Genomic DNA, 25,221 nt, shown 5'->3' on the forward strand with positions numbered 1-25,221 from the left:
TACCTCCTCCCGAGAGTTCCCAGAGCCCAGGCCCACCCTAATCCCGGGGCTCGAAAAACTTTGCCTCCAGCTTGCTTCACCCGCGTTCCCTTCCCAGTTCCGCCCCGCAGCTACTCACTCACCTCCAGATCCCGAGCCGGCTGGAGCCGCATCTCTATGGTCGGCCGCGGCTGGAGCGGCCCCCGGTGCCCCCTTTGTGCGACCGCCTCCGGCCCAGCCGCCTCTAGGATATTGGGGATGTGGAAGCCACTCTCTCTTCCTCTTGCTGGCTGCCGGGGTACTCTATGTTTTCTCTCTCTGGTTTTTCCCGCCCTCCACCCCAACTCCAGCCCTGAAGCCGGAGAAGCACCATCGAGAGCTCTGGGATAGAGTGGCGTGGGCTTCTTGGTGGGTGTGGCGGGAAGTCGATGAAAGGACCCGGGGCGGGGCCGAGCGCAGCTTCCCCAAAGTGCAGGCGCGGTGAAACCATCGACACAGAGGGCCAGAGAGTCGTATCGGTGAGAAGGCTGAGCGACGGATTACCCCAAAGCATGTGGCTGGAGGCGCGAGCTGGGGTGTGGGCGAGGTTCCTGAGTGTCGCGGAGGGGCCGGAGGCGGGAGAGCTTTGTCTGTGGCCTTCCATGCATAGGTGTTTTGGAATTCTGGATACCAATTCTGAGGCTCAGCCGAGGTCTCTGCTGTCAGCTCATCTCCCTGCATGCCAGGGGCAGGGCAAAGTGGCCGGGGTTCAGGATTGGAGGAGAGGTGTACTAGAAACAACTTCGCGCTTATCCCTCAGGATCTTATTGTCTACAATGTGACGATCCGTGGAGAAAGTAGCAGATGGGCAGATTTTCAGTTGGGGAGAATGAGAGAGAAAAGAACGGGCATTCCGAGCCAAGAGAACTGCATGAACAAGGAGTTGGGAGGTTGCTTACTTGTTGAACATATTTGTTGTGTATTTGCATATTTACTGAACAGGTAGTGTTGGGAGCTAATGCATGAAAGGTAGGTGGGCGCCTTTTGTAGAGGGCCTTGAGTACCAGGCTGAGTTTGTACCCAGTTCAGGGGTCTGTTGGGAGCCAGTCATTGAAGGTGCTGGAGCAGAGAGAGATACGGAATTGGAGCTTATCCCTATGATGAAAGATCTGGACCCTTTTGTAGCTGTTCCGTGAAGCCGGAGGTGAAGACCTTTTAAAATGCCATTTCAAGAACTATGATTTTAAAGACAGTTTAGGTGGGAGGTAATAAAGGTATAAACAGGACATTAGATATTGGGGATGTAAGGGTGAGGATATTTGAAGGACATTACTCATAACAAGGCATAGGGTTACTGACAAGTCAATGGATGCTTCTCCCTTGCTGACTGCAGCCAGTGAGCCCCTTTTTATCAAAGCTGGTCCCAGGGACGACAAAAATCTTGTCCATCCATTATCCTGATGGATGGAAGCCAGTTTATATAGCTCTTTTTGGTTTAAGGCATCTCCAGACATGGTCCTCTGGTAGGAAACAGGTATAAGTAGACTAATGAAGGGCAAAATGGGATGAGGGGCCTGGAGTCTCCACCCTTGCATTCCAACACTACCCTTACCCCACAAAAGGAGGATATTGACCCACACAGTAGTGCTGACCTGTGGGCAGGGCTGGGGAGGTCCAGTTTCTAAAGTAATCTTGTGCTTTGTCCCTTCTCCACTGTTCCCCACCCCTAGGTTTTTGTAACATCCCAGGGCCTGTAAGGTTTGGTGTTTCCCTTTCAAGATGCCACTTTCAGACTTTATTCTGGCCCTGAAGGACAATCCCTACTTTGGGGCTGGATTTGGGCTGGTGGGTGTGGGCACAGCCCTGGCCTTGGCCCGGAAGGGTGCCCAACTGGGCCTGGTGGCATTCCGGCGCCATTACATGATCACACTGGAAGTCCCTGCTCGAGACAGGAGCTATGCCTGGTTGCTTAGCTGGCTCACCCGCCACAGTACCCGTACTCAGCACCTCAGTGTCGAGACTTCGTACCTTCAGCATGAGAGCGGCCGCATTTCCACTAAGTTTGAATTTGTCCCCAGCCCTGGAAACCACTTTATCTGGTAAAGTTGGGAGCTAGGGAGGGCTGTGCGAGTAGAAAAGAATGATGGAAGCTGGGTTTGACCCATTCACTCACTCTTTTTTGATCGTTCTTATTCAGGTATCGGGGGAAATGGATCCGGGTAGAACGAAGTCGAGAGATGCAGATGATAGACTTGCAGACGGGAACTCCTTGGGAATCTGTCACCTTCACGGCCCTGGGCACTGACCGAAAGGTTTTCTTCAACATCCTGGAGGAAGGTGTGGGATGGCACAGGCAGGCTTTCTCGGGACATTGCAGGGATGGGGACATTTGACATCAGATGAGCAGTTTGGAGAGGTGGAATAAGCAGGCTGTGGTGAGCCCATGGGAACAGGGGGCCAGAAGGAAGCTGTTTGGCTCAGCTCCACCTAACTGAAGAATCAGCCATGGTGAAGAGAATTACTGGCTTTATCTCTTCTCCTTCCCAGCTCGAGAGCTAGCCTTGCAGCAGGAGGAAGGGAAGACCGTGATGTACACAGCTGTGGGCTCTGAATGGCGTCCCTTTGGCTATCCACGCCGCCGGCGACCACTGAATTCTGTGGTTCTGCAACAGGGTCTGGCTGACCGAATTGTCAGAGATGTCCAGGAATTCATCGATAACCCCAAGTGGTACACTGACAGAGGTGAGAAGCAGCTGGGGTCTCGGCTGTGCTGTTTTTGACATTTTTAGAGGGGACAGGTTGGTCTCTGGCCAGATGAGGTGATATAAAGCTCTAGTCCAATTCCCAGAGATTAAGAGGAATGAAAAGTTGTGTATGAGAATGATTTACTTCTGTACCAAGATTATCAGGCTTCCAGGGGCCAGGGCTGGGAATGAACATGGATATATGGGGCAAAAGACATGATCATCCTGGCTCTATCCCTAGGCATTCCCTACAGACGTGGCTACCTGCTTTATGGGCCCCCTGGTTGCGGAAAGAGCAGTTTTATGTGAGTATTCAAAATTTCTCTTAACTTGGCAAAATGAAGCCTTTTTGGAAACGCTGGGCTGATGGGGTTGGAAAGGGAAATGAATCTGGGAACTGGGGACCGGGGACCAGGATAAACATGAAATGTGTGGAACATTAGGGTGTGAGGTAGAAATCAGGCCTCTGAGACACATGTCCCCAGACTGTGAGGAGAGTAGCTGGGCCTGAGGAAGCATTTCCAGGTTGCCTGCTACTTCCTGCCATCCCATCCTCCATAGCACAGCCCTGGCTGGGGAACTGGAGCACAGCATCTGCCTGCTGAGCCTCACGGACTCTAGCCTCTCTGATGACCGGCTCAACCACCTGCTGAGCGTGGCCCCGCAGCAGAGCCTGGTGCTCCTGGAGGATGTGGATGCTGCTTTTCTCAGTCGAGACTTGGCTGTGGAGAGTAAGTGAGGGGTTCTGGAGGAAGGGGAGTGAGTAACTGTGGAACAGGGGAAGAAAACAGAAATCCAGAGGGCTGGTGGAGGATGCCTGGGTTAGTGACAAGAGCCCATGAGACGCATGGATAAGTAGGGGAACATAGTGGGGCATGCTGATTTTATGCTGGGCTATGACTACTCATGCTTCCTTATCTTTGCCTTCCTCCAGACCCAGTCAAGTACCAAGGCCTAGGTCGCCTCACCTTCAGTGGACTGCTCAATGCCTTGGATGGTGTGGCTTCCACTGAGGCCCGCATTGTGTTCATGACCACCAACCACGTTGACAGGTAGGAAGGAGCCAAGCATCCTGAGACTGAGGCAAGAGCCCACCCACTCCCCTAGTGCCTTGGGAGGAACAGGAGGTCGAGGAGCCATCTCTGTTGGGTACTAGTGTGACCACTGCCTGTGACTCTGCTTTCCCTATCTTCTCTCAGGCTGGACCCCGCCCTGATACGCCCCGGGCGAGTGGACCTGAAGGAGTATGTGGGCTACTGCTCACACTGGCAGCTGTCCCAGATGTTCCAGAGGTTCTATCCAGGGCAGGCACCTTCCTTAGCTGAGGACTTTGCAGAACGTGTCCTTCAAGCTACAACCCAGATCAGTCCTGCCCAGGTGCAGGGCTACTTCATGCTGTATAAAAATGACCCTGTGGGGGCAATTCACAATGCTGAGTCTCTGAGGAGGTGATCAGGCTGGGCTCAGCTCAGCTCTCCTCCTTTAGTTCAATAAACATCTGCCACACTACTCTGCTCTCATCTCCCTTTATCACTGAATTGGTACTTGAGTAAGACAGGGGCTGCAATCACAGGTGTAGAGGACTACGTGCTCGCAAATGAGACGTTCCCGATAAGTCCTGCTCTTGCAAACGAAGCAAGGTGTTCCCAATAAGTCCTGCTCTTGCAAACGAAGCAGGGTGGTGGGGGCTTGTTTATGTGTAAACATCTTGAAAATCCAGAAAGTCAGGGAAAGGTCAGAAAAACAACAATGTGTCTTGTGACTTGGCAACATTCCACAAACGACTGTATAAAATAAAGCAGAGTGCGCCATTCGAGGCGGCCGCCATGTCTGTCTTGTCTTGTGTTGTCTTGTGTGTTCATTCCTTTGTTTAGGAAACACGCGGACCCCAACACACAGGTGCTTATAGGGATCAGCCAGGCAACCAGACACACAAATGATGGGGCACAGCCTAAAATAAAGAGATGAGACACAAAACGGGAAACTAAATTCCTCTACCTAAAGGCATTCTATGTATATAAATAATGGACAGGCGTGGATGTGTACACAATGGGTTGTTAATGGTGGGTCCTAAGGACTCTGCTTACATGCTGACATCCCACTAGTTTTCCCTGAAACCCACTATACTAGCTGCTGAGATGTCAGACCCTCTACCCAGCTCTTTGGAGAATAGACTTCAGAGTGAAGTTGGGGACTGCTCTGCCACACCCCAATCTTACTAGGAATTGAGAAAAAGAGCCATTCCTCACAGGCTAGGTGCTGCTGAGCAAAGAAAGCCAAACAAGGCCAAATACCTTTATTGCCCCCCTCCCATCCCCAATTCCCTGTCCCCCACATGTCCTGCTAGGAACCATCCTCAGATTCCAGGCCCAGGGGCTCCCTCCGAGTACCAGGCCGGTATGCTCCCTGGCCCCGAGGCAGGCGGGGGTAGGAAGAACCCGGTGTCCGGCCTTTAGAGCGCTCCCAGCGAACACAGTCCCGAGTCCTGCGGGATGGGGGGCCCTGCCAGCTGCCAGGCCCCTTCTCTTGTGGAGGACCTTCAACTCCTTGGCTATGGGGTTCTGGCTTTAGGTCCATGGGCTCCTTGAGGGGCCCCTCAGGAGATGGCAGTTCCTGGGTGTCACGGGTACCTTTAGGGGCGTGGCACTCCCCTCCCTTTGGGTGCCTCCGTTCGGGCTGTCGCCAGGGACCTCGACTGGGCTTGGGGGGATCTAGCATAGCTTTCTGGGTTTCGCCCAACCTTTGCTGATTTGACCCAGCCCCTGGAATCTTCTCACACATGTACTGGGTTGCCACAGGCAGAGGAGTTGGCAAGGTGGACTGGACAGCTGATAAGGTGGACAGTTCTGCTGCAAGGGTGCTGGGTGGTTGGGATCCTTTGGAGACATCTACAGCTGACTCAGGTTCCGCAGGGGTAGGAGGCTAGAAAGAAGTGACAAGATGCAGTGAGGGAGATGCAGCTCCTCGAGGCAGGGAACTACAGGCCCCTCTCCTACTATCTGGGCTGACCATGATCAGCCTATCATCTCCGTGGTTAGAACAAAGCTCACTCTGGGGCCATGGCCGATTGGGGTTTGTAGGAAGGCTGGTGGCATTACGGGACGACTGGGAAACCCTTCCCTCACCTGCTGAAGGCTGATGAAGTAACGGTTTCGCTCAGCCTCAAGGTCAATGATTCCCCCCCGTTCCTGCTGCCTCTGGTAGAGCCGCTTGCGTTCTTCTTGCTGGCGCAAGCTCTCTGCACTGGGCTGGTACAGCTCCTGGAAGGAAGAATGGCAGAGAGGAAATAATGAACAGCAGAAGGCAGACTCAAATCCCTACTCCTCCGAGGCTGCCTCAGGAGATCTGCATTGGTTTTGCCCCTCAGGTCTGGGCTCCCAGAGTCTTAGGCTCCCACTAGTGGGGGATGTGGCTTTGCAGAGAGGTCCTAGGCAGTTCAAGCCCAATTTCAGAGATCCCATTTGACACAGACAAGATGCCATTCCTTACTCTTTAGAAAATGCCATTACTCCTGGCTCAGACTGGAAGAAAGACCCCTTACCATGGGCTGTTGGGGTTCAGGGGCTGCTTTCAGCGAGGCAAGATCATAAACGAGGGGCTCTCTGCACACTGGACACTGCACACCGACTTCCTTCTAAAAAAGAGGAAAAATCATATGCCTGTGTCACAGCCCAGGATGTCCCCTGGTGCTGACCCATCAGCCAACCTAATCTGCAGAGGGCTGGGACTAAAGGGCACAGGGACACTAGTTCAGCAGTGAGTTGGGACAGAGCACGGGTTGTCTAACTAGAGATCTGGGAACCCCCTGAAACTGCATGCAATATGTAAGTGTATAGAAGGATGCCCTGGCCAGGCACGGTGGCTCGCGCCTGTAACCCCAGCACTTTGGGAGGCCACGGCAGGCAGATCACTTGAGGTCATGAGTTTGAGACCAGCCTGGCCAACATGGTGAAACCCCATCTCTACTGAAAATATAAAAATTAGCTGGGCATGGTGGCTCATGCCTATAATCCCAGCTACTCAGGAGGCTGACGCAGGAGGATTGCTTGAACCCAGGAGGCAGAGATTGCAGTGAGCCGAGGGCTTGAACCCAGGAGGTGGAGGTTGCAGTGAGCTGAGATTGCACTACTGCACTCCAGCCTGGGTGGCAGAGTGACACCCCATCTCAAAAAAAAAATACATAAAAAATAAAAAATAAAAAATAAAAGGATGCCCTTTTTTCTGGACAGAGGTAAGAGTTCATTAATCTCAAGGTTCTCTATGACCCTAAAAAGGTGAAGAGCCACTGGAGTGGAGGGATGGAAAGGTTGTGAAAGGCTGTGCCTAAGGGTGTCAGATGAGCGTGCAGGTCTGGTAAGGTCTACCTGTTTGGTTGCAGCATGCTGCCGTTCCTGTTCCTGCTCCTGTCCTTGTGCCTTCAGCTCTTGCTCCATGTGCTGGATGTACCGAGCAAGGCAGTGGCAGTGGAAGTAGTGGTAACAGGGTGTTTTGGTAAAGGCCTCCTTCTCCTAGAGGGAAGGCAGATGTAGGGCACTAAGTCAGAGCTCTCTCACAGCCCTCATCTTGGTCCCAAGCAGAATGCCAGGTCCCAAGAGAGAAACCCACCTGGAAACCATAGAGGCAGATGACACACTGGCCATGAGGGATGTTGTTATCTGTGAGAATTTCCTTCCCTTTCTGAGGAGAGAAGACACTGATTAAACAGGGGGTTAGGGGGAAGAATGGTGAGCAAGGCCTGTCTACTACTCCTAGGAGTGACTGGCTGGACTTGGCTCCTACCAGGCCAGTTTGTTACCTTGTGTTTATGCATTTCTGTCTTGGTGATGCTCCCTCTGCTGGGAATCAATCCTTCTCCACGTCTCTGCCCCTCCCCCAAAATTTGATCTTCCTGGTTTCAAAATTCAACCTAATTGTTTTTCCTTTCATTAAGTCACTTTTAATATATCTTGGAGATGAAAATAATACACCTTGAGAGAAAAAAATGTTCAATTAAAACTCATCTTCTGGGAGGCCTTTCTTGATTAGTCCCCTTCAGTATCATTCCCCCATGGGGCAATGAGTTTGTTCTAAGTCAGCTTTCAGAAAGCATGTCAAAGCATGGACAACCCGAATGGACAGAAAATTCATAAGGCATTGAGTTGGGCTGTGAACTATGCATTTGAATTGTTATTTGAACAGCTAATAGTGTACTCTGGAATTCCACAAAGTCCAAGGCTGCATTGTGGAGGCCTGACCTAGGACTGCTACAGTGGCCTATCAAACCCACTCTCTTTGACTCTCGGCCACCCACCTTCATTCTATTCTGAACATTTTTCTTAAAAATTTAAACTAGGAGAGGCTGGGCATGGTGGCTCATGCCTATAATCCCAGCACTTTGGGTGGCCAAGGCAGGTGGATTATCTGAAGTCAGGAGTTCAAGACTAGCCTGGCCAACAAGGAGAAACCCCATCTCTACTAAAAATACAAAATTAGCTGGGTGTGGTGGTACATGCCTGTAATCCTAGCTATTTGGGAGGCTGAGGCAGGAGAATCACTTGAACCTGGGAGGCAGAGGTTGCAGTGAGCTGAGATCACACCACTGCACTCCAGCCTGGATGACAGACTAAGACTCAAAAAATAAATAAATAAATAAAATAAAAATAAAAAATAAACTAGAGGAAAATAAGACTGTACTTAATTTTATATTTTTAATCTCAAACAGCAGAAGTTTTCCGTGTATATTGGAGCTCCAGGTGTTGCTTCATGTGGGTTGTTTCACTAAGCAGTGTCTTTCGGGAAGTTTCTCAAATAGAAGAGTCTCATTTCTCTGGGTTAATTTAGGTCTTACTTAATGATTCCAGATCTATTTAAGATTCTAGGCCCATGGTTTCCCTTTTACAGCTAGAAACTGCTCTAGCTCGAAGGAAAGAACATATCCCAGACTAGCGCACCTCTTACCTCAATGAGTTCATAGAGCATCGCTGCGCCCAGCCCGGCCTTGGCCACATGGCCCAGCGCTTGTAAGATCCTGGAGGAAGAGGGCAAACCACATATTAGGCCTGCCCATTTCCGTCACTGGGCAAAGCTGTAACTGAGCTTTCCCTGTTTGACAGGTTCAACTTACGTGTGGATCTGTTCATCTGAAAGTCCTCGGGGATTTCGGATAGAGATCTGTGGCACCTCATGGGGATACTAGTGGGGGCAAATAACAAGTTACTGCTGAAGTGATCCACCCCAGGGACTCTCCCCTTCCTCCCTTTGCTGCCACAGAGTAGGGGCTTCACCTCTGCTGGGACCTGAAGCACCAGAGTGAAGCAGACATACTGTGAATCCTGGTCCTCTGCAGTGGCAGGATGCAAAGTGATGTAGATCTCCCACGGTGAAGTTCTGCAGGTGGATCAAGTAGAAACGCAGATGTGACTGTGTAAGGACTTGGGGGCTGGGGAGGATGGGGTTGAGACAGTAAAGTGGGCAAAGAAAGTACACACTGGACTCTTTCTTTTGGGGTAGGATTAAAGGAATAGCTTTTGTCTACACAAGAGAAATATTATCTCTGAATCAAGGCTTACACTGTCTTAAGACCCAGATTCGGCATAGAACCTCTCCTCATTACTAGGGGGACTCCTGCCCACCGCTGGTTGAATACATACCTGCCATTTCCTTTAATCACCTGTAGTTCATCCAGATAGATGGACTCCAACACTTCAACTTCAGAGGGAAGGACCCTAGAGAGACAGGAGTAGACTGACTCACCATTACAACTCTCCCTGTGGAAGTCTGCTAAGGCCAATAAACGCGGGCTTTGTAGAAAAATGGCAATCTACCAGAATGCATTTTCCTGCTAAACTCCTTAAAAACAAGGAAAATGTTACCTTAAGTTTTCAACTGGCCAAATAGGAGGCACAAAAATCAGAATTTTAAGCATTATTTCTGCCAAGAGATGAAGAAGTGGATTCCAGAAAAATAAAATGACTAACCAAGGCTTAACATAGGTAGAACTAGGCCCAGAGTCGGGTTTCCTGACTCCCTGTTTAAGTTTCATTCCCCTTAGTGGCTGACTTTCTGGTCTAGAGGTATGGCACCCATTTACTAGCATTAACGTTACCAATATTACTCCAGCCTTTCCCTACATCAATGTCCAGTGTGGATCCCAGTGCCTTGGCTACTGTCTACATACACTTTTAACACCAGTCACCCTAAGCCTTCTTAAAGGAGATAGCAACCTCAACACAACAGGTCTAGGGTGGTGTAAAGGCTGTGTTGTTATGGAAGAGCCAGCAGCCTCGGAGTTAGTAACAGGTACCAATCACTTACAAGCTATGCGATCTGGGAAGTGACCTCTCTGTAGGCTTAAGTTATCCTGTCTATCACATATAGATGATAACACCTACTCTCTAGGGTTACTATGAGGATAAAAGGTGATTTGTTTATATAAAGTACCTAATAGTATCTGGGCTATAGTAGCTAGTCTACATCCTCTTTTTCTTCCTGTCTGTATATAACCTTTTCCCTTAGAAGGAAGAGGGAAGGAGGGAGGTAGTAGAGTACTCTGGATGTATTTATGACCCTGGCTGTCTGGTTGATCTAGATCAGCCTGTTGAGGTTAGCATCCATGTTCCGATGTAAATCAGAGGACACACATGCTTAAGCATAGAAACAGTAGTTGTATTGAAATTGAAGCTGAGTGATCAGTTTGTGTCTACAGCTCTACCAGGTGATACATGGAAAAATGCATACTTTCCTTTCTCATACTGCTCTCTCTTCATTCTAAGAGTAAGGCTGCTCCAGCACGACTTATGTCAGTTGTTGTTAAGTCTTAGGCAGAAACTTCAAAATATAAAATACAAAGCTTTACACCTCACAGAAAATAGTGTAGTTTTGGCTGACATGGGATGGGAGTCTCACAGCACTACAGGCTGCTGCACTCACTGTTGTTCTCTCCATGGCTCAAGGTGTCTCCCCTGAATCTTAAAAGTTCCCCTGAACAGGTCAACTATAAGTTATCCCAGCACTTTGGGAGGCTGAGGTGGGAGGATCACTTGAGGCCAGGAGTTCGAGACCAGCCTGGGCAACAAAGCGAGACTATCTCTACAGAAAATAAAAAATTAGCTGGACACAGTGGTCCCAGCTACTTGGGAGGCTGAGGCAGAAGAATCGCTGGAGCCCAGGAGGTTGAGGCTGTAATGAGCCATGATCTTGCCACTGTACTCCAGCCTGGGTGACAAAGTAAGACTCCGTCTCTTAAAAAAAGAAAAGAAAAAGTTTCCCTGAACACTTTGAAAACCAGTAGTCTAGATAGTCTTAATAAAGGCCAGTACTAGCAGGGCTCCCTGAACCAATGTAACACTGAGGTGTAGCCTCAGGCAAGTGGCCCTTCAATACTTTGCCTACCCTAGTTATGTGGGTCCTGGATGGGATGCTGGTAAGGTGGTGACAACAAAATGGGGGAGAGGGGACTGAAGAATGTCCTAGTATAAAGAATCTAAGGTGTGGAATCAGATAGATGTGGATTTCTAGTCGCAATTTTCCACCTTTTGGCAAATCACTTTACTTCTTTGGGGCTCATCTAATCTTCCCAGGTGCCTGCACCTCAGTTATTAATGAAAAGGAGGCCGGGTGTGGTGGCTCACGCCTGTAATTCCAGCACCTTGGGAGGCTGAGGTGGGAGGATCACTTGAACCCAGGGGTTCAAGACTGGCCTGGCCAACATGGCAAAACTCGGTCTCTACAAAAAATACAAAATTAGCTGGGCTTGGTGGCACACACCTGTAGCCTCAGCTACTTGGAAGGCTGAGGCAGGAGGATCACCTGAGCCTGGGGAGGTTGAGGCTGCAGTGAGCCATAATCGCACCACCGCACTCCAGCGTGGGCGACAGTGAGACTCTGTCTCAAAAAACAAAACAAAACAAAACAAAAAAACAGACTTAAGTATATTACAAATCCATCGTGATCCTCTCAACTATTCTGAGGTAAATACCACACCCACTTTGTTTTTACAGCTGAGGACACTGACTCACAGAAGCTAGATGGCCTGGTCAGCATCACACAGCTAATAAAATGCGGAGTTAACCCACATTGATCCTACTTCCAAATCCCAGAGTCCTTCCATGTTCTAGTCTTTAGTTAAGAATGCTTGAGAGAAGGACTAGAGGGACTTTATGTGAGGTGTAAAGCTTTATTCAGACAATAGTCCTCACTAGTGCTGTGTGGGAGAGAGAAGGTTGAGGAAAGCGTCGGCGGAAAAACGCTGATCCAAGGAGAAAGGGGTACCGAACTGGAGGGCACTAGTTCTGAGAGGCGAAAGGGAGATGGGGAGGTCTGACGGGCAGGCATCCCCCAAAGCCCCTGAGAAAATTCATTTGAGGAGCATACAAAGGGATAGCGTGAAGCTGGAGGAAAGGGAATCGAACCGGATAAGGCGAGGCCTGAACTGGTCTGGCGGGCGCAGACCCGGTCTCTTCTCACTCAGATCAGCGCCCCTCCACCCTCCCGTTCCCCAGTCTAGAAGATCTCCCAGAGGAGATGTCAGCATCTCTGCCATCCCTCATCCTTCGCTCCACCCCACACGCCCGCCGTACGGACCGTCTGCGACAGCTGCTAGGCCTCTGGACTAGATCCAGACTGTCAGCCAAAGCCCATGCCCCCGAAGTTACCAGTCCTCCTCCCCTGCAGCTGCAGACGCAGACGCCGCCATGTCTTCACCGGCCCGCAGCCGGAACCGGAAATGCCCTTAGGGAAGTCGGAGGCGGAAAACTAAGAGGGGTGGGCAGCTAGCGTCGTTTCTAGGCAACCGCAGACTCCGGGTCCTTAGCCGGGCCTGATGGCCCAGAGGCAGTTCGGATGCGTCCCAGGAAGTGCCCATGTGTGGTCCGCCGTTCCTCCCACACCTCTGAGCGCCTTTGTCCTCTGAACTTCTCACCAGTTCTAGCGAGTAAAATTGTTAGAAAGGGAGCCACAAGAGACCGGCGAGAGGGGCGGGTGGAGAAGAATTGTAAGTCAGGCAACGTATGCAGGCAGCCAGAAGATATGGGGCTAAAGGCCAGGGAATCCGTCCCTGGGCCTGAGGAGCTTGGATCTCCTAGGCTGGGGATGAGAGAGGGTCCCTGGCTTGCGAAGCGCATGGGCCAGGGGGTCTGAGAGCAGGTGCTGAGGAATCTGGGAGTGGCAGGAACTTGGGGGAGACTCGGAGGAGCAGGGTTGGGTGGGCGATGCTAGGTTAAGAGAGCAGGGTCGAGTGGGCCAAGCTGGGTGAGGGAGAAGGGGGACCAGGTGTCAGGTGGGCATGGGGCCGGGTTGGGGACAGGAGGCTGAAAGTGGAGAGGAACTACAAAGAGATGCTGTGTTTGTTCCAAGATCGCATCATCTTTGCATCATTCTACCCTCCCATGTTTTTTGAGGCTTGGTCTTTGTGAAAAAGAGAAAAGGCAAGGTGGCTAACATTTTTCCTTTCCCATGCCCCAACTAGGCCTCCCAGATGTTGTGGAATTGTCCCTGGATCTATAGCTCTTCACCGTCTCTACCTTTTTCCTTCTAAGAGATTCTGAAACCTCTGTCATGGAAAAGTACCACGTGTTGGAGATGATTGGAGAAGGCTCTTTTGGGAGGGTGTACAAGGGTCGAAGAAAATACAGTGCTCAGGTATTGTACAAAGAGGGATACCTTTTGGGTGGGATTTGGTACCCCCAACTCCAGTGGAAAATGGGTCTAGAAGGGATGTATGTATACCAGTTTATATTCCTAAGGCATTGACTCTCTCATACTTCTTATGGAGTATAAGCTCTGAAGTTGTATTATTTGGGTATAAATTCCATCTCCACCGCTTTCTAACCCTAGAATTATGGACAAATTACTTAACTTCTCTATGTCTCAATTTCCTCATCTCTAGAATGGGGATAAGAACAGCAACTGATTGATGGCGTTTGAGATTAAGTATGTTGTCACATTAAATCAGTTAGTACAGTGCCTGGCTCTTAGTAAACAACAAATATTATTATTATTAGTCTCTAGCACACCATGTAGTAAGAGGTAAACCACTTGAACTCTATTATTTCCTCTTAATTTTTTTTCCTTTCCTTTCCCCTAAATCTCATCTTGACTGCTTTGGTCAAATCAGAACACTTCTCCTAGAAGGTGAGATGTTTTGCCCATGCAAAAAAGATGAGGAGTGGGGAAAGCCTGGATAAGGCCAGGGTACCATGGAGAAAATGGAAGCGGGAGACTGACAGAAATAATAAGAGTTATTCAAACACTCTAAAGGCTGACTTCTGGAGCTCTGAGATTAAGTCTGAAATTCTGGCTCTTTTCAGTAGTGTGATTAGGCATTAACTTTTCACCTTACCACTGACAGGTCGTGGCCCTGAAGTTCATCCCAAAATTGGGGCGCTCAGAGAAGGAGCTGAGGAATTTGCAACGAGAGATTGAAATAATGCGGGGTCTGCGGCATCCCAACATTGTGCATATGCTTGACAGCTTTGAAACTGACAAAGAGGTGTGCTTTGACAGTTTTGGGCCCTGTCTCCCCAAGCACAAGGGTTCCAGGAATTTCCCAACCTCAGAATACATGAATCTGGAGCCATCAGTGCCACTGCCTTCTCTCTGTAGGTGGTGGTGGTGACAGACTATGCTGAGGGAGAGCTCTTTCAGATTCTAGAAGATGATGGAAAACTTCCCGAAGACCAGGTATGCTTCCTGCCTTCAACTTCCCACCACCAACCTCTCTCCAGGTTAGGAACTGGTAGAGCAAGCTAAGGACACTGAGAGTCTCCATTTCTTCTCAGACTTCTGAGAAGAATATAAGAGTCTAGGTATATAGAGGCAGTGTGGTGTGGGAGTAAATTATATAAACATTAGAGCCAAAATATCTGAGTAGGAAGCTTGGCTCTGCACCTTCCTAGCTGGGTCTGCTTGGACAAGTTACTTTAATTTCTTTGTGCTTAGTTTCCTCATTTGTAAAATGAAGATAATAATCATGTTTGCCTGATAAGTCTATGGTGAAGAGTGATAAGTCATGTAATGTGTTTGAATAGTTGCTATTAACATTGTTGTTATTAGATACCTTTAGGGAAGAAGGACCAGTGAAATGGTACCAGAAAGAGGGCAGTAAGAATAAAGGTTGTGGTGAGTCAGGATTTGGCACCAGGACATAGTGGTTAGCAGTGGGATTTTGTTACACATATCCTCCAGCCACATTTATTCTAGGGGTTTCTCTGTACTCAAGCAAGTAGGCCCCCCTTGGGATTCATTATTGCAGCATTCCCTTTCCTTCTAAGCACTCACCACTATTTGTAAGTAATCTTTTTTTTATTATTTTATTTTTAATTGAATTTTATTTTTTGAGATGGAGTCTTGCTTTGTTGCCCAGGCTGGAGTGCAGTGGCACGATCTTGGCTCACAACAACCTCCGCCTCCTAGGTTCAAGCAATTATCATGCCTTAGCCTCCCCAGTAGCCGGGATTATAGCATGTGCCACCATGCCCAGCTAATTTTGTACTTTTAGTAGAGATGGGGTTTTACCATGCTGGCCAGGCTGGTCTCGAACTCCTGGCCTCAGGCGATCTGCCCGCCTCAGCCTCCCAAAGTGCTGGGATTACAGGCGTGAGCCACCATGCCTAATCACCATATTTGTTTTATCTGTCTTGATTGTTTGTCTGACTACTTTTCTTGAAAAAAGGCATTTTGTTTTATTTAATAACAGGTAATGTGTATTGAATATTTACTATGTGCCAGGCACCATTCTGAGTATTATTTTGCATGCTTTAACTCAATCCTTACAATAATCCACCAGGGTAGATGGTGTCAGTGTATAGATTGTCACCTTAGTTTGCCCATGGTCAAGCAGATAGTAAATGAGATTCAATAAATTTTTCTTGAATGAATGAATGAGCAAATGAAAGAGGGATTAAACAAGGGGAACAATAACTAAGAAAGGAATAGTGTGAAGCTCTGCGAGAAAGGGAAGGAAGAAAAGATTAGCAGTAATATTAGGAGAAGTTTTTGGATTTGTCAGCCAGCTGCTGCTTCTAACCTTTTTTTTCTTTCTCTCGCCTCTTTAACCTCTAGGTTCAGGCCATTGCTGCTCAGTTGGTATCAGCCCTGTACTATCTGCATTCCCACCGCATCCTACACCGAGATATGAAACCTCAGAACATCCTCCTTGCCAAGGGTGGTGGCATCAAGCTCTGTGACTTTGGGTAAAGATTCTAGCATCCATCTATGCTTCCAGTTCCACAGGGTATCTTTTTTTTTTTTTTTTTAATTTTTTTTGAAGGCGTTTCACTCTTGTTACCCAGGCTGGAGTGCAATGGCATGATCTCCGCTCACCGCAACCTCTGCCTCCCGGGTTCAAGCAATTCGACTGCCTCAACCTCCAGAGTAGCTGGGATTACAGGCGTGTGCCACCACGCCTGGCTAATTTTGTGTTTTTAGTAGAGACGGGGTTTCTCCATGTTGGTGAGGCTGGTCTCAAACTCCTGACCTCAGGTGATCTGCCCACCTCGGCCTCCCAAAGTGCTAGGATTACTCCACTGCGTCCGGCCCCACAGGGAATCTTAGACCGTACTCTTGATTTATTTGCGCCTCATTTTAGAACCAGAGCTGGAGATTGGGACTTCTGCTGGGTCTTCTGGAACCTAATCAAAGGTGCTCCCGCTGCTCCGGTTTGGAATATCTCTATGTTAGGTAGTAGTGACCAGGTTTAGAATATCTTTTCTCTTTCCATATCCATCCCGTTATCTTCGCAGATTTGCCCGAGCTATGAGCACCAACACAATGGTGCTGACGTCCATCAAAGGCACACCACTCTATATGTCTCCAGAGCTGGTGGAGGAGCGACCATACGACCACACAGCTGACCTCTGGTCTGTTGGCTGCATACTGTATGAACTGGCAGTAGGCACTCCTCCCTTCTATGCTACAAGCATCTTTCAGCTGGTCAGCCTCATTCTCAAGGACCCTGTGCGCTGGCCCTCAACCATCAGTCCCTGCTTTAAGGTAATGAATATTGAAAGGGAGATGGCTTTTACATTAGAAATCTGTCTCCCTCTACCTCTGTTCCTTTTTCCAAAATCCTTTTCCAGAGCTGAGTCGGGACTTTGCAGTTACTGAATTAATGGCTATGTTAGTCTGTTCTCGCATTGCTATACAGAACTGCCTGAGACTGGGTAATTTATAAAGAAAAGAAGTTTAGTTGGCTCACAGCTCCATAACCTGTACAGGAAGGATGGCTGCGGAAGCCTCAGGAAACTTACTATCGTGATGGAAAGCAAAGGGGAAACAGGCATGTCTTACATGGCAGATCAGGAGGAAGAGAGAGAAGGGAAAGGTGCTACACACTGTTTTTTTTTTTGAGACAGAGTTTTTTTTTTTTTTTTTTTTTGAGACGGAGTCTTGCTCTGTCGCCCAGGCTGGAGTGCAGTGGCGTGATCTCGGCTCACTGCATTCTACACCTCCCAGGTTCGTGCCGTTCTCCTGCCTCAGCCTCCCAAGTAGCTGGGATTACAGGTGCCCGCCACCACAACCAGCTAATTTTTTTGCATTTTTTAGGAGAGACAGGGTTTCACTGTGTTAGTCAGGATGGTCTCGATCTCCTGACCTTGTGACTCGCCTGCCTTGGCCTCCCAAAGTGCTGGGATTATAGGCATGAGCCACCGCTCCCACCCGAGACAGAGTTTTGCTCTTGTCCAGTCTGGAGTGCAATGGTGCGATCTCAGCTTACCACAACCTCCGCTTCCTGGTTTCTAGTGATTCTCCTGCCTCAGCCTCCCAAGTAGCTGGGATTACAAGCATGCACCACCATGCCCAGCTAATTTTGTATTTTTAGTAGAGACGGGGTTTCTCCATGTTGGTCAAGCTGGTATCGAACTCCCAACATCAAGTGATCCGCCTGCTTCAGCCTCCTAAAGTGCTGGGATCATAGGCTTGAGCCACCATGCCCAGCCAGTGCTACATACTTTTAAACAGCCAGATCTCGTGAAAATTCACTCACTGTCATGAGAACAGCAAGGGGGAAGTCCTGCCCCCGATCCAGTCACCTCCTACCAGGCCCCTCCTCCAACATTGGGGATTACAATTCAACATGAGATTTGGATGGGGACACAAATCCAAACCATATCAATGCCGGAGCTGGGCCAGGCAGCCTTGCTTTTCTACTGCAGGGTCTTATTCTGGGAGGGTGTTATAAAGTTTGCCAAACCTGAGAATGGTAACTCCAGTTCGAGCCAGGCTATGCTTTATTACAATGAAAAGGTAATTGGAAGATACCAGAGATAGATACTGGTCCTCTTGCATGCCATCTATTCCACTTATTTCCTGTCAGATGCAATGTTCACATTCTAGGTGTTGTCTACATAGCTTTCAGTCTAAAGCTATCAGAATGGTGAGAGCTGGTGGAGTTGGTTCAGTGATTAGGAGCAGATGATAGAGGTGGTGCCTACTCATTGTGACTAAGTCAGTAGGCCGGAGGAGGGAAGAGAGTTGGAGAGGAGTTGGACTTCTTTTCTATTTCTTTTTTTTTGAGATGGAGTCTTGCTGTATTGCCCAGACTGGAGTGCAATGGTGCAATCTCAGCTCACTGCAAGCTCTACCTCCTGGGTTCATGCCATTCTCCTGCCTCAGCCTCCCTAGAAGCTGGGACTACAGGTGCCCACCACCACACCCGGCTAATTTTTTGTAATTTTTAGTAGAGACGGGATTTCACCATGTTAGCCAGGATGGTCTCAATCTCCCAACCTCATGATCCGCCCACCTTGGCCTCCTAAAGTGCTGGGATTACAGGCGTGAGCCATTGTGCCTGGCCTCTATTTCTTTTTTAATTAATTAAATTAAAAAAAATTTTTTTAGAGACAGGGTCTCACCATGTTGCCCAGGCTTGTCTCAAACGTCTGGCCTCAAGCAATCTTCCTATCTCAATTTGTAAAGAGTTAGGATTACAGGCATGAGCCACTGCACCCAACCTTCTTTTATTTTATGTGGGGCAAGATTATAGATCTTCAATGGAATTTAAATGCAGTCTTCTGCCAGAGTGAAACCTCATTACAGCTTTGCCTTATCTGAGATGAAAAGGAACAACAAATTCCTCCCCTGTTGAGTTGAGGGGGCCCAAATAATTGTCAAGAATAATCTAAATGAAGGAACCTTAACTAGAGGAGGTGTGCATAGGATATTTATTCTCCCTATGGGCAGATACGCAGGTATCTCCAGCAAGATCCATAGTTATACAGATCACTTTGTTTTAGAACAGTGATCATAATCTACTAGTACCTCTGTTCCTATTTGAGGCCCAGTTGAGGATTTCCCCAAAGATTTCTGTTATGGTATATCCTTTTCAGAGACTGTCTCCCTATCTCTCCACCTCTGAAGACTTGCAAAAAGATTTCTGTTTTTGAGTACTCCCAAACACACCTTCACACAATTACTTGTGCGTGTGAGTGTGCTTTTTACCAAAAATGCATCTGTTCCTACCCAGCCACAAACAAACCATCGTCAAAGGGAGGGCAGCGTGAATAGTTTGGGAGTTCTTTGAATGTTTGCTGTCTGAAGATCATTATGAAGGTGACATCTCTTTCTCCCAGTGTTTTTTCTCCCTTCTTTACAAAGTTGGTGCATTAAAATTTGTTTTTACTTCTGGGGTTACAAAATGTCTGTGAGCAGGATTTAGGGTCCTGGCCCTAGGAGGTGAAACAGTGGTCTGTCCATGATTTCGGCCAGGAAAATGGGACCTGAACAAAGTTTTCAGAGGGCATGATCAAGAGCAGCTTATCTGCTGTGAGAATGGATATGGGATTCTTGGTTTGCCAGTTCTGCTGATAAGTTAGAGAGAGACTTAAGGGAAGGGAAAGAATGACTGATGGACTATTTTTTCTCTCTGTAGAACTTCCTGCAGGGACTGCTCACCAAAGACCCCCGGCAGCGACTGTCCTGGCCAGACCTCTTACATCACCCCTTTATTGCTGGTCATGTCACCAGTGAGTTGTCAGGGTTCCCAGGGCTCTTGTACTTCCCAGTACTTCCTCCAGACTACTTCCCTTTCCCTTCCCTGACCATCTAGATCTAACGTATCCTCTGTCCTCCACCAGGTTGAACTTTCTTCCTAGCCCTTTGCCTAACCTTTGCCACTTCCCTTGCAACCCCACTCTCTCTCTGTCACTTTTTCAAAATGATCTTCTTCCACAGAAGCCTGGAGACACTGAAGTTGTCCCTGGCCAAGTGGACATAGGGACTACGGCCCCCATGATCATGTCTTCCTCCTCTTCCCTCCCTGCAGTAATAACTGAGCCAGCAGGTCCAGATTTGGGGACTCCATTCACCAGCCGCCTACCCCCAGAACTTCAGGTCCTAAAGGACGAACAGGCCCATCGATTGGCCCCCAAGGGTAATCAGTCTCGCATCTTGACTCAGGCCTATAAACGCATGGCTGAGGAGGCCATGAAGAAGGTGTGTAGGGCAGACGAAAATATGTGAAATGACCAGGCTAGTGACTGGGGAGTTAGAGGAGGAGGGTGACTTTTAAGGGTTGGAGAAGGGCCATGAATAGCATTCATATTGTCCTATGGCAACCAAATAGCTCTGATCCAGTATTGCCCCCTACCTCCCATAGAAACATCAGAACACAGGACCTGCCCTTGAGCAAGAGGACAAGACCAGCAAGGTGGCTCCTGGCACAGCCCCTCTGCCCAGACTCGGGGCCACTCCTCAGGAATCAAGCCTCCTGGCCGGGATCTTAGCCTCAGGAATGAAGAGCAGCTGGGTTGAGTCAGAGACTGGAGAGGCGCCACCTGCACCTCGGTGAGAAGGGTATAGCTAGGTATTTATAGGGTGAGGTGTCTTGCATATCTTTGATGCTAGTCAAAGCAAATACAAAATAGTCCCTGTCACTAGCCACTGCCTAAATATGGGTAGAGCCTTGAGAGTCTGAGTCCTGGGTTCTTGGATTCTAATTATAGATGTTTTTCTGATTCATCAGGAAACTTGGGGACTTTCTCTTCTTTATGTACATTGACTGAAAGGTTGGCTGAAAGGGAAAGGATCATCTCCATCCAAGAGGGAAGATTGTTTTGAGTTGAGAGCCATAGGTGAAAACTGCAAAGTAGACTCGAGAATAAGCTTTAAAATAAGAAGACAGTTAAGGATATTTGTGTAGTAGTCAACATATCCTGTACTGGTCATATCCTACATCCCAGAAAGAAGTCTCCTCTAGTCAATCCTATATGGCTTTTTTCTCATTCCTATCATGGGCCTACAGAGAGGGACAAGTTAATGAACCCTAAGACTCCTAGGTTTGGAACCCATTCTACTCCCTGGCTTCCTCTGGCAGGGAAAACTGGACCACCCCAGATTGTGGACAAGCATTCCCAGAGGAGAGGCCGGAGGTGCTGGGCCAGCGGGGCACTGATGCCGTGGACCTGGAAAATGAGGTGAGCCCTAGGGGTTCTTACTGACTTTGTCTCTTTCATGGGATGTTGGGTCTAGTAGATGTTTTTCTAGAACAGTGATTCCCAGCTCCGTAAGTGTGAGCTCCCTTTGTGTTAAAAAGTATTGCTTTATTATTCATTTATAGATTTTAATTGCACAGTATCTGAAAATATAATTATTTAAAATGGAAACACATAGGTAAAAATGAAAGTCCTCACTGGGTCAGTCTCCAAGGTGACTAGTGTTATTAATTTAGTCTGTCTCCTTCCAAACTTTCTGTAATTTCACACACATGCATAAGCACACATAGACATTTATAGTTTGCTATTTTTACATTACTGAGTTTTATTATATGTATTGTTTTGCATCATACCTCTTTCACCGTATAATCTGGGATCTTTCTACACCAGAGCATGTAGTTTTACCATAATCCTTTTTTTTTTTTTTCTTTTCGAGACAGAGTCTCACCCTGTCGCCCAGGCTGGAGGGCAGTGGTGCAATCTTGGCTCATTGCAACCTCCGCCTCCTGGGTTCAAGCGATTCTCCTGCCTCAGCCTCCTAAGTAGCTGGGATTACAGGCACCCAACACCACACCTGGCTAATTTTTGTATGTTTAATAGAGATAGGGTTTCACCATGTTGGCCAGGCTAGTCACAAACTCCTGACCTCAGGTGATCTGCCCGCCTCAGCCTCCCAAAGTGCTGGGATTACAGGCGTGAGCCACTGTGCCCGGTCTACAATATTTTATTAATATGTTTTTTTTTTAGTTTTGCCTTTTTTTGAAATAATTTCAAACTTAAAGAATAATTTTGAAAATACCACAAATAATTCCTGTGTATACCCTTGTCTTAGTCTGTTTTGTGCTGCTATAACAGAATGGCTAAGACAGGGTAATTTATAAAGAACAGAAATTTATTTCTCACAGTTCTGGAGTCTGGAAAGTTCAAGATCAAGGTACCAGCAGATTGGGTCATAGTCTCCAGGAGGGTGCCCCAAATGCCCAGTCCTTTAGAGGGGAAGAATGCAGTGTCCTCACTTTGCAGAAGTGCAGAAGAGAATGAACCCACTCCTGCAAGGCCTTCTTATAGCATCAGTCCATTCTTGAAGGCAGAGCCCTTGTGACCTAAACACTTCTGATTAGGCGCTGCCTCGTAACACTGGTGCAATGGGGATTAAGTTTCTAACACGTGAGTTTTGGAGAGGACAGAACATTCCAACCATAGCAACACTTTTTATTTTTTTGAGATGGAGTTTTTCTCTTGTTGCCCAGGCTGGAGTGCAACGGCACGATCTTGGCTCACTGCAACCTCTGCCTCCTGGGTTCAAGCAATTCTCTTGCCTCAGCCTCCCAAGTAGCTGAAATTACAGGCATGTGCCATCACGCCCAGCTAATTTTGTATTTTGAATAGAGATGGGGTTTCACCATGTTGGCTAGGCTGGTCTCGAACTCCTGACCTTAGCTGATCTGCCTGCCTCAGCCTCCCAAGTGCTGGGATTACAAGCTTGAGCCACCACACCCAACACTTTTACCCCAAATTCATCAGTTGTAAAACTTTTGTCTACTTTGCTTTACCATTCTCTCTCTCCCTATGGACATAGCATCTTTCTGAATCATTTTAGGGTAAATTGTACACATGCCCCTTTACCCCTAAATACTTTAGTGCATATTTCCTAAAACAAGATCCTTCACTTACACTACCACAGTACAATTATGAAAGTCAGAAATTTAACATTGATATGATACTATTAAGATAGATTAATAATCTATAATCCTTATTCAAATTTTGCTAATTGCTTCAGTAATGTGCTTTATGAAAATTTTTTTTCTGCTCCACGATCCAATCCAGTATCACACATTACATTATTTGTTTATTTATTTATTTAGCAGGATCTTATTCTGTTGCCAGCGTGGAGTGCAATGGGTGCGATCTCGCCTCACTGTAACTTCCGACTCCTGAGCTCAAGCAATTTTCCTGCCTCAGCCTTCTGAGAAGCTGGGACTAACAGGCACCTGCCACTACGCCTGGCTAATTTTTGTATTTTTTTTAGAGAGAAGTTTTCGCCATATTGTCCAGGCTGGTCTCGAACTCTTGGACTCAAGTGATCCACCTCCCTCGGCCTCACAAAGTGCTGGGATTACAGTGAGCCACTGCACCCAGCCCACACATTGTGTTTAGTTGTTATGCCTCCTTAGTCTCCTTGAATCTGGAACAGTTCTTGTCTGTCTTTGTATTTAATGACTGATAGTTTTGAGGTACATGTCAGTTATTTTGTAGAATATTCCTCAAATTGATTATTTCCTCATGAATAGATTCAGGTTGTATATATTTTTGTAGGAATACTACATAAGTGATACATCCTCAGTACCACAATCTTTTTATTTATTTATTTGAGACAGTGTCTCATTCTGTCACCTGGACAACAGGGTGGAATGTAATGGTGCAATCATGGCTCACTACAGCCTTGAACTCATGGGGTCAAGCAATTCTCCCATCTCAGCCTCCTGAGTAGCTGAGACTACAGGTGTATGGCACCATGCCCGGCTATTTCTTTTTTTTTTTTAAGCGGAGTCTTGCTCTGTCGCCCGGGTTGCAGTGCAGTGGCACAATCTCGACTCACTGCAACCACCGCCTCCCGGGTTCTAGTGATTCTCCTGCCTCAGCCTTCTGAGTAGCTGGGATACAGGCGCATACCACCACGCCCTGCTAATTTTTGTATTTTTAGTAGAGACAGGGTTTCACCATGTTGGTTGGGCTGGTCTTGAACTCCTGACCTTGTGATCTGCCTGCCTTGGCCTCCCAAAGTGCTGGGATTACAGGCATGAGCCACTGCACCGGGCTTATTATTATTATTTCTTTAAAGAGACAGAGCCTTACTATATTACCTAGGCCGGTCTCAAACTCCTGGCCTCAAGCAGTCCTCCTACCTCGACCTCCCAGTGCTGGGATTACAGGCATGAGCTAATATGCCCAGCCTCACAATCTTTTTGTCTTTGAGATGGAGTTTCACTCTTATTGCCCAGGCTGGAGTGCAGTGGCGTGATCTTGGCTCACTGCCACCTCTGCCTCCTGGGTTCAAGTGATTATCCTGCCTCAGCCTCCGGAATAGCTGGGATTACAGGCATCCACCACCACACCCAGCTAATTTTGTATTTTTAGTAGAGATAGGGTTTTTCCACGTTGGTCAGACTGGTCTCGAACTCCCAACCTCAGGTGATCTGCCTGCCTCAGCCTCCCAAAGTGCTGGGATTACAGGTGTGAGCTACTGCTCACACTGGCCCTTTTTTTTTTTTTCTGAGATGGAGTCTCGCTCTGTCACCCAGGCTGGAGTGCAGTGGCGCCATCTCAGCTCACTGCAAACTCTGTCTCCTGGGTTCAAACAATTCTCCTGTCTCAGCCTCCTGAGTAGCTGGGATTACATGCGTGTGCCACCATACCCAGCTAATTGGACTTGAACTCCTGAGCTCAGGTGATCTGCCAGTCTCGGCCTCCCAAAGTGGTGGGTTTATAGGCATGAGCCACGCGCCCGGCCCTCACAATCTTTTTAATAACCTCATAGTATTTTCCAATATGGATGGACCCTGGTTTATTCCCTTAGAATAACTTTATAATCCCTTATTCCCTTAGACTGACTTTATAATATTTTCCTTTTTAAAATTATTACAAACCATGCTGCAGTGGACATCTTTCTAAGTATGTCTTTATGCACACATGCCAGTGTTCTCCAAGAGACTCTTCAAGACCCCTCACGGACTGCCAGCTGTACCTTTTTTAGCAGGTGACTGAAGATTTACATCTGTGCTAAAGCAGTCCCTGGCTCCTTGCAGTTACTTCATGATTCCCCATGGTTTCTACTGGTTGGGATCTACTACCTTAGACTTACACACTACTCCTGACCCCTTCCACTCCCCTCTGCCTCAGGAACCAGACAGTGACAATGAGTGGCAGCACCTGCTGGAGACCACTGAGTCTGTGCCTATTCAACTGAAGGCTCCTCTCACCTTGCTGTGCAATCCTGACTTCTGCCAGCGCATCCAGAGTCAGCTGCATGAGGCTGGAGGGCAGGTAATGGGCAGAAAAACACTGTGGATGGGATCAAGACTATTTTCACAGATGGAGTGTTGAAATACGCT

The 25,221-nt window shown here is 48.0% G+C and overlaps 3 protein-coding genes across 20 annotated transcripts in view; 2 read left to right on the forward strand and 1 right to left on the reverse strand.

The window, feature by feature from the left end:
* The first annotated feature begins 414 nt into the window (after nt 1–414).
* Nucleotides 415–4,211, forward strand: LOC116272889 (mitochondrial chaperone BCS1). 9 transcript variants are annotated; one of them, XM_031661763.1, is made up of 8 exons: nt 415–497; nt 1,689–2,057; nt 2,156–2,295; nt 2,506–2,700; nt 2,944–3,007; nt 3,264–3,433; nt 3,637–3,754; nt 3,902–4,211. In XM_031661763.1, exons 2-8 carry the CDS (start codon nt 1,738–1,740, stop codon nt 4,152–4,154), a joined length of 1,260 nt encoding a protein of 419 aa, XP_031517623.1. In that variant the 5' UTR covers nt 415–497; nt 1,689–1,737; the 3' UTR covers nt 4,155–4,211. The 9 variants fall into 9 exon arrangements, with proteins under 9 accessions (XP_031517623.1, XP_031517626.1, XP_031517622.1 ...); XM_031661762.1 differs by having other exon boundaries at nt 442–1,162; XM_031661768.1 differs by having other exon boundaries at nt 442–1,162; nt 2,156–2,270.
* A 751-nt stretch (nt 4,212–4,962) lies between these two features.
* Nucleotides 4,963–12,463, reverse strand: LOC116272892 (E3 ubiquitin-protein ligase RNF25). The gene is made up of 10 exons (XM_031661783.1): nt 12,335–12,463; nt 9,332–9,406; nt 8,966–9,068; nt 8,806–8,873; nt 8,640–8,709; nt 7,308–7,379; nt 7,067–7,210; nt 6,244–6,336; nt 5,828–5,962; nt 4,963–5,624 (listed from the first exon to the last, which is right to left on the reverse strand). Exons 1-10 carry the CDS (start codon nt 12,373–12,375, stop codon nt 5,046–5,048), a joined length of 1,380 nt encoding a protein of 459 aa, XP_031517643.1. The 5' UTR covers nt 12,376–12,463; the 3' UTR covers nt 4,963–5,045.
* The window catches only part of LOC116272891 (serine/threonine-protein kinase 36), a 31,297-nt gene continuing 18,504 nt past the window's right edge, over nt 12,429–25,221 (forward strand). For 2 of the 10 annotated variants that reach the window (XM_031661772.1, XM_031661781.1), the window contains exons 1-11: nt 12,486–12,672; nt 13,147–13,319; nt 14,029–14,169; nt 14,283–14,360; nt 15,741–15,871; nt 16,421–16,670; nt 19,549–19,642; nt 19,942–20,111; nt 20,275–20,462; nt 20,992–21,091; nt 25,010–25,153. In XM_031661772.1, the coding sequence (XP_031517632.1) occupies nt 13,236–13,319; nt 14,029–14,169; nt 14,283–14,360; nt 15,741–15,871; nt 16,421–16,670; nt 19,549–19,642; nt 19,942–20,111; nt 20,275–20,462; nt 20,992–21,091; nt 25,010–25,153 (1,380 nt within the window). In that variant the 5' untranslated portion in view covers nt 12,486–12,672; nt 13,147–13,235. Of the gene's footprint in view, nt 12,444–12,485; nt 12,673–12,722; nt 12,825–13,034; nt 13,111–13,146; nt 13,320–14,028; nt 14,170–14,282; nt 14,361–15,740; nt 15,872–16,420; nt 16,671–19,548; nt 19,643–19,941; nt 20,112–20,274; nt 20,463–20,991; nt 21,092–25,009; nt 25,154–25,221 lie in introns of those variants that run through there. The other 8 variants (XM_031661780.1, XM_031661776.1, XM_031661773.1 and 5 more) reach the window with 8 other exon arrangements.

The sequence above is a fragment of the Papio anubis genome, unplaced genomic scaffold (genome assembly GCF_008728515.1).
Source record: "Papio anubis isolate 15944 unplaced genomic scaffold, Panubis1.0 scaffold247, whole genome shotgun sequence".
Classification (NCBI taxonomy): domain Eukaryota; kingdom Metazoa; phylum Chordata; class Mammalia; order Primates; family Cercopithecidae; genus Papio; species Papio anubis.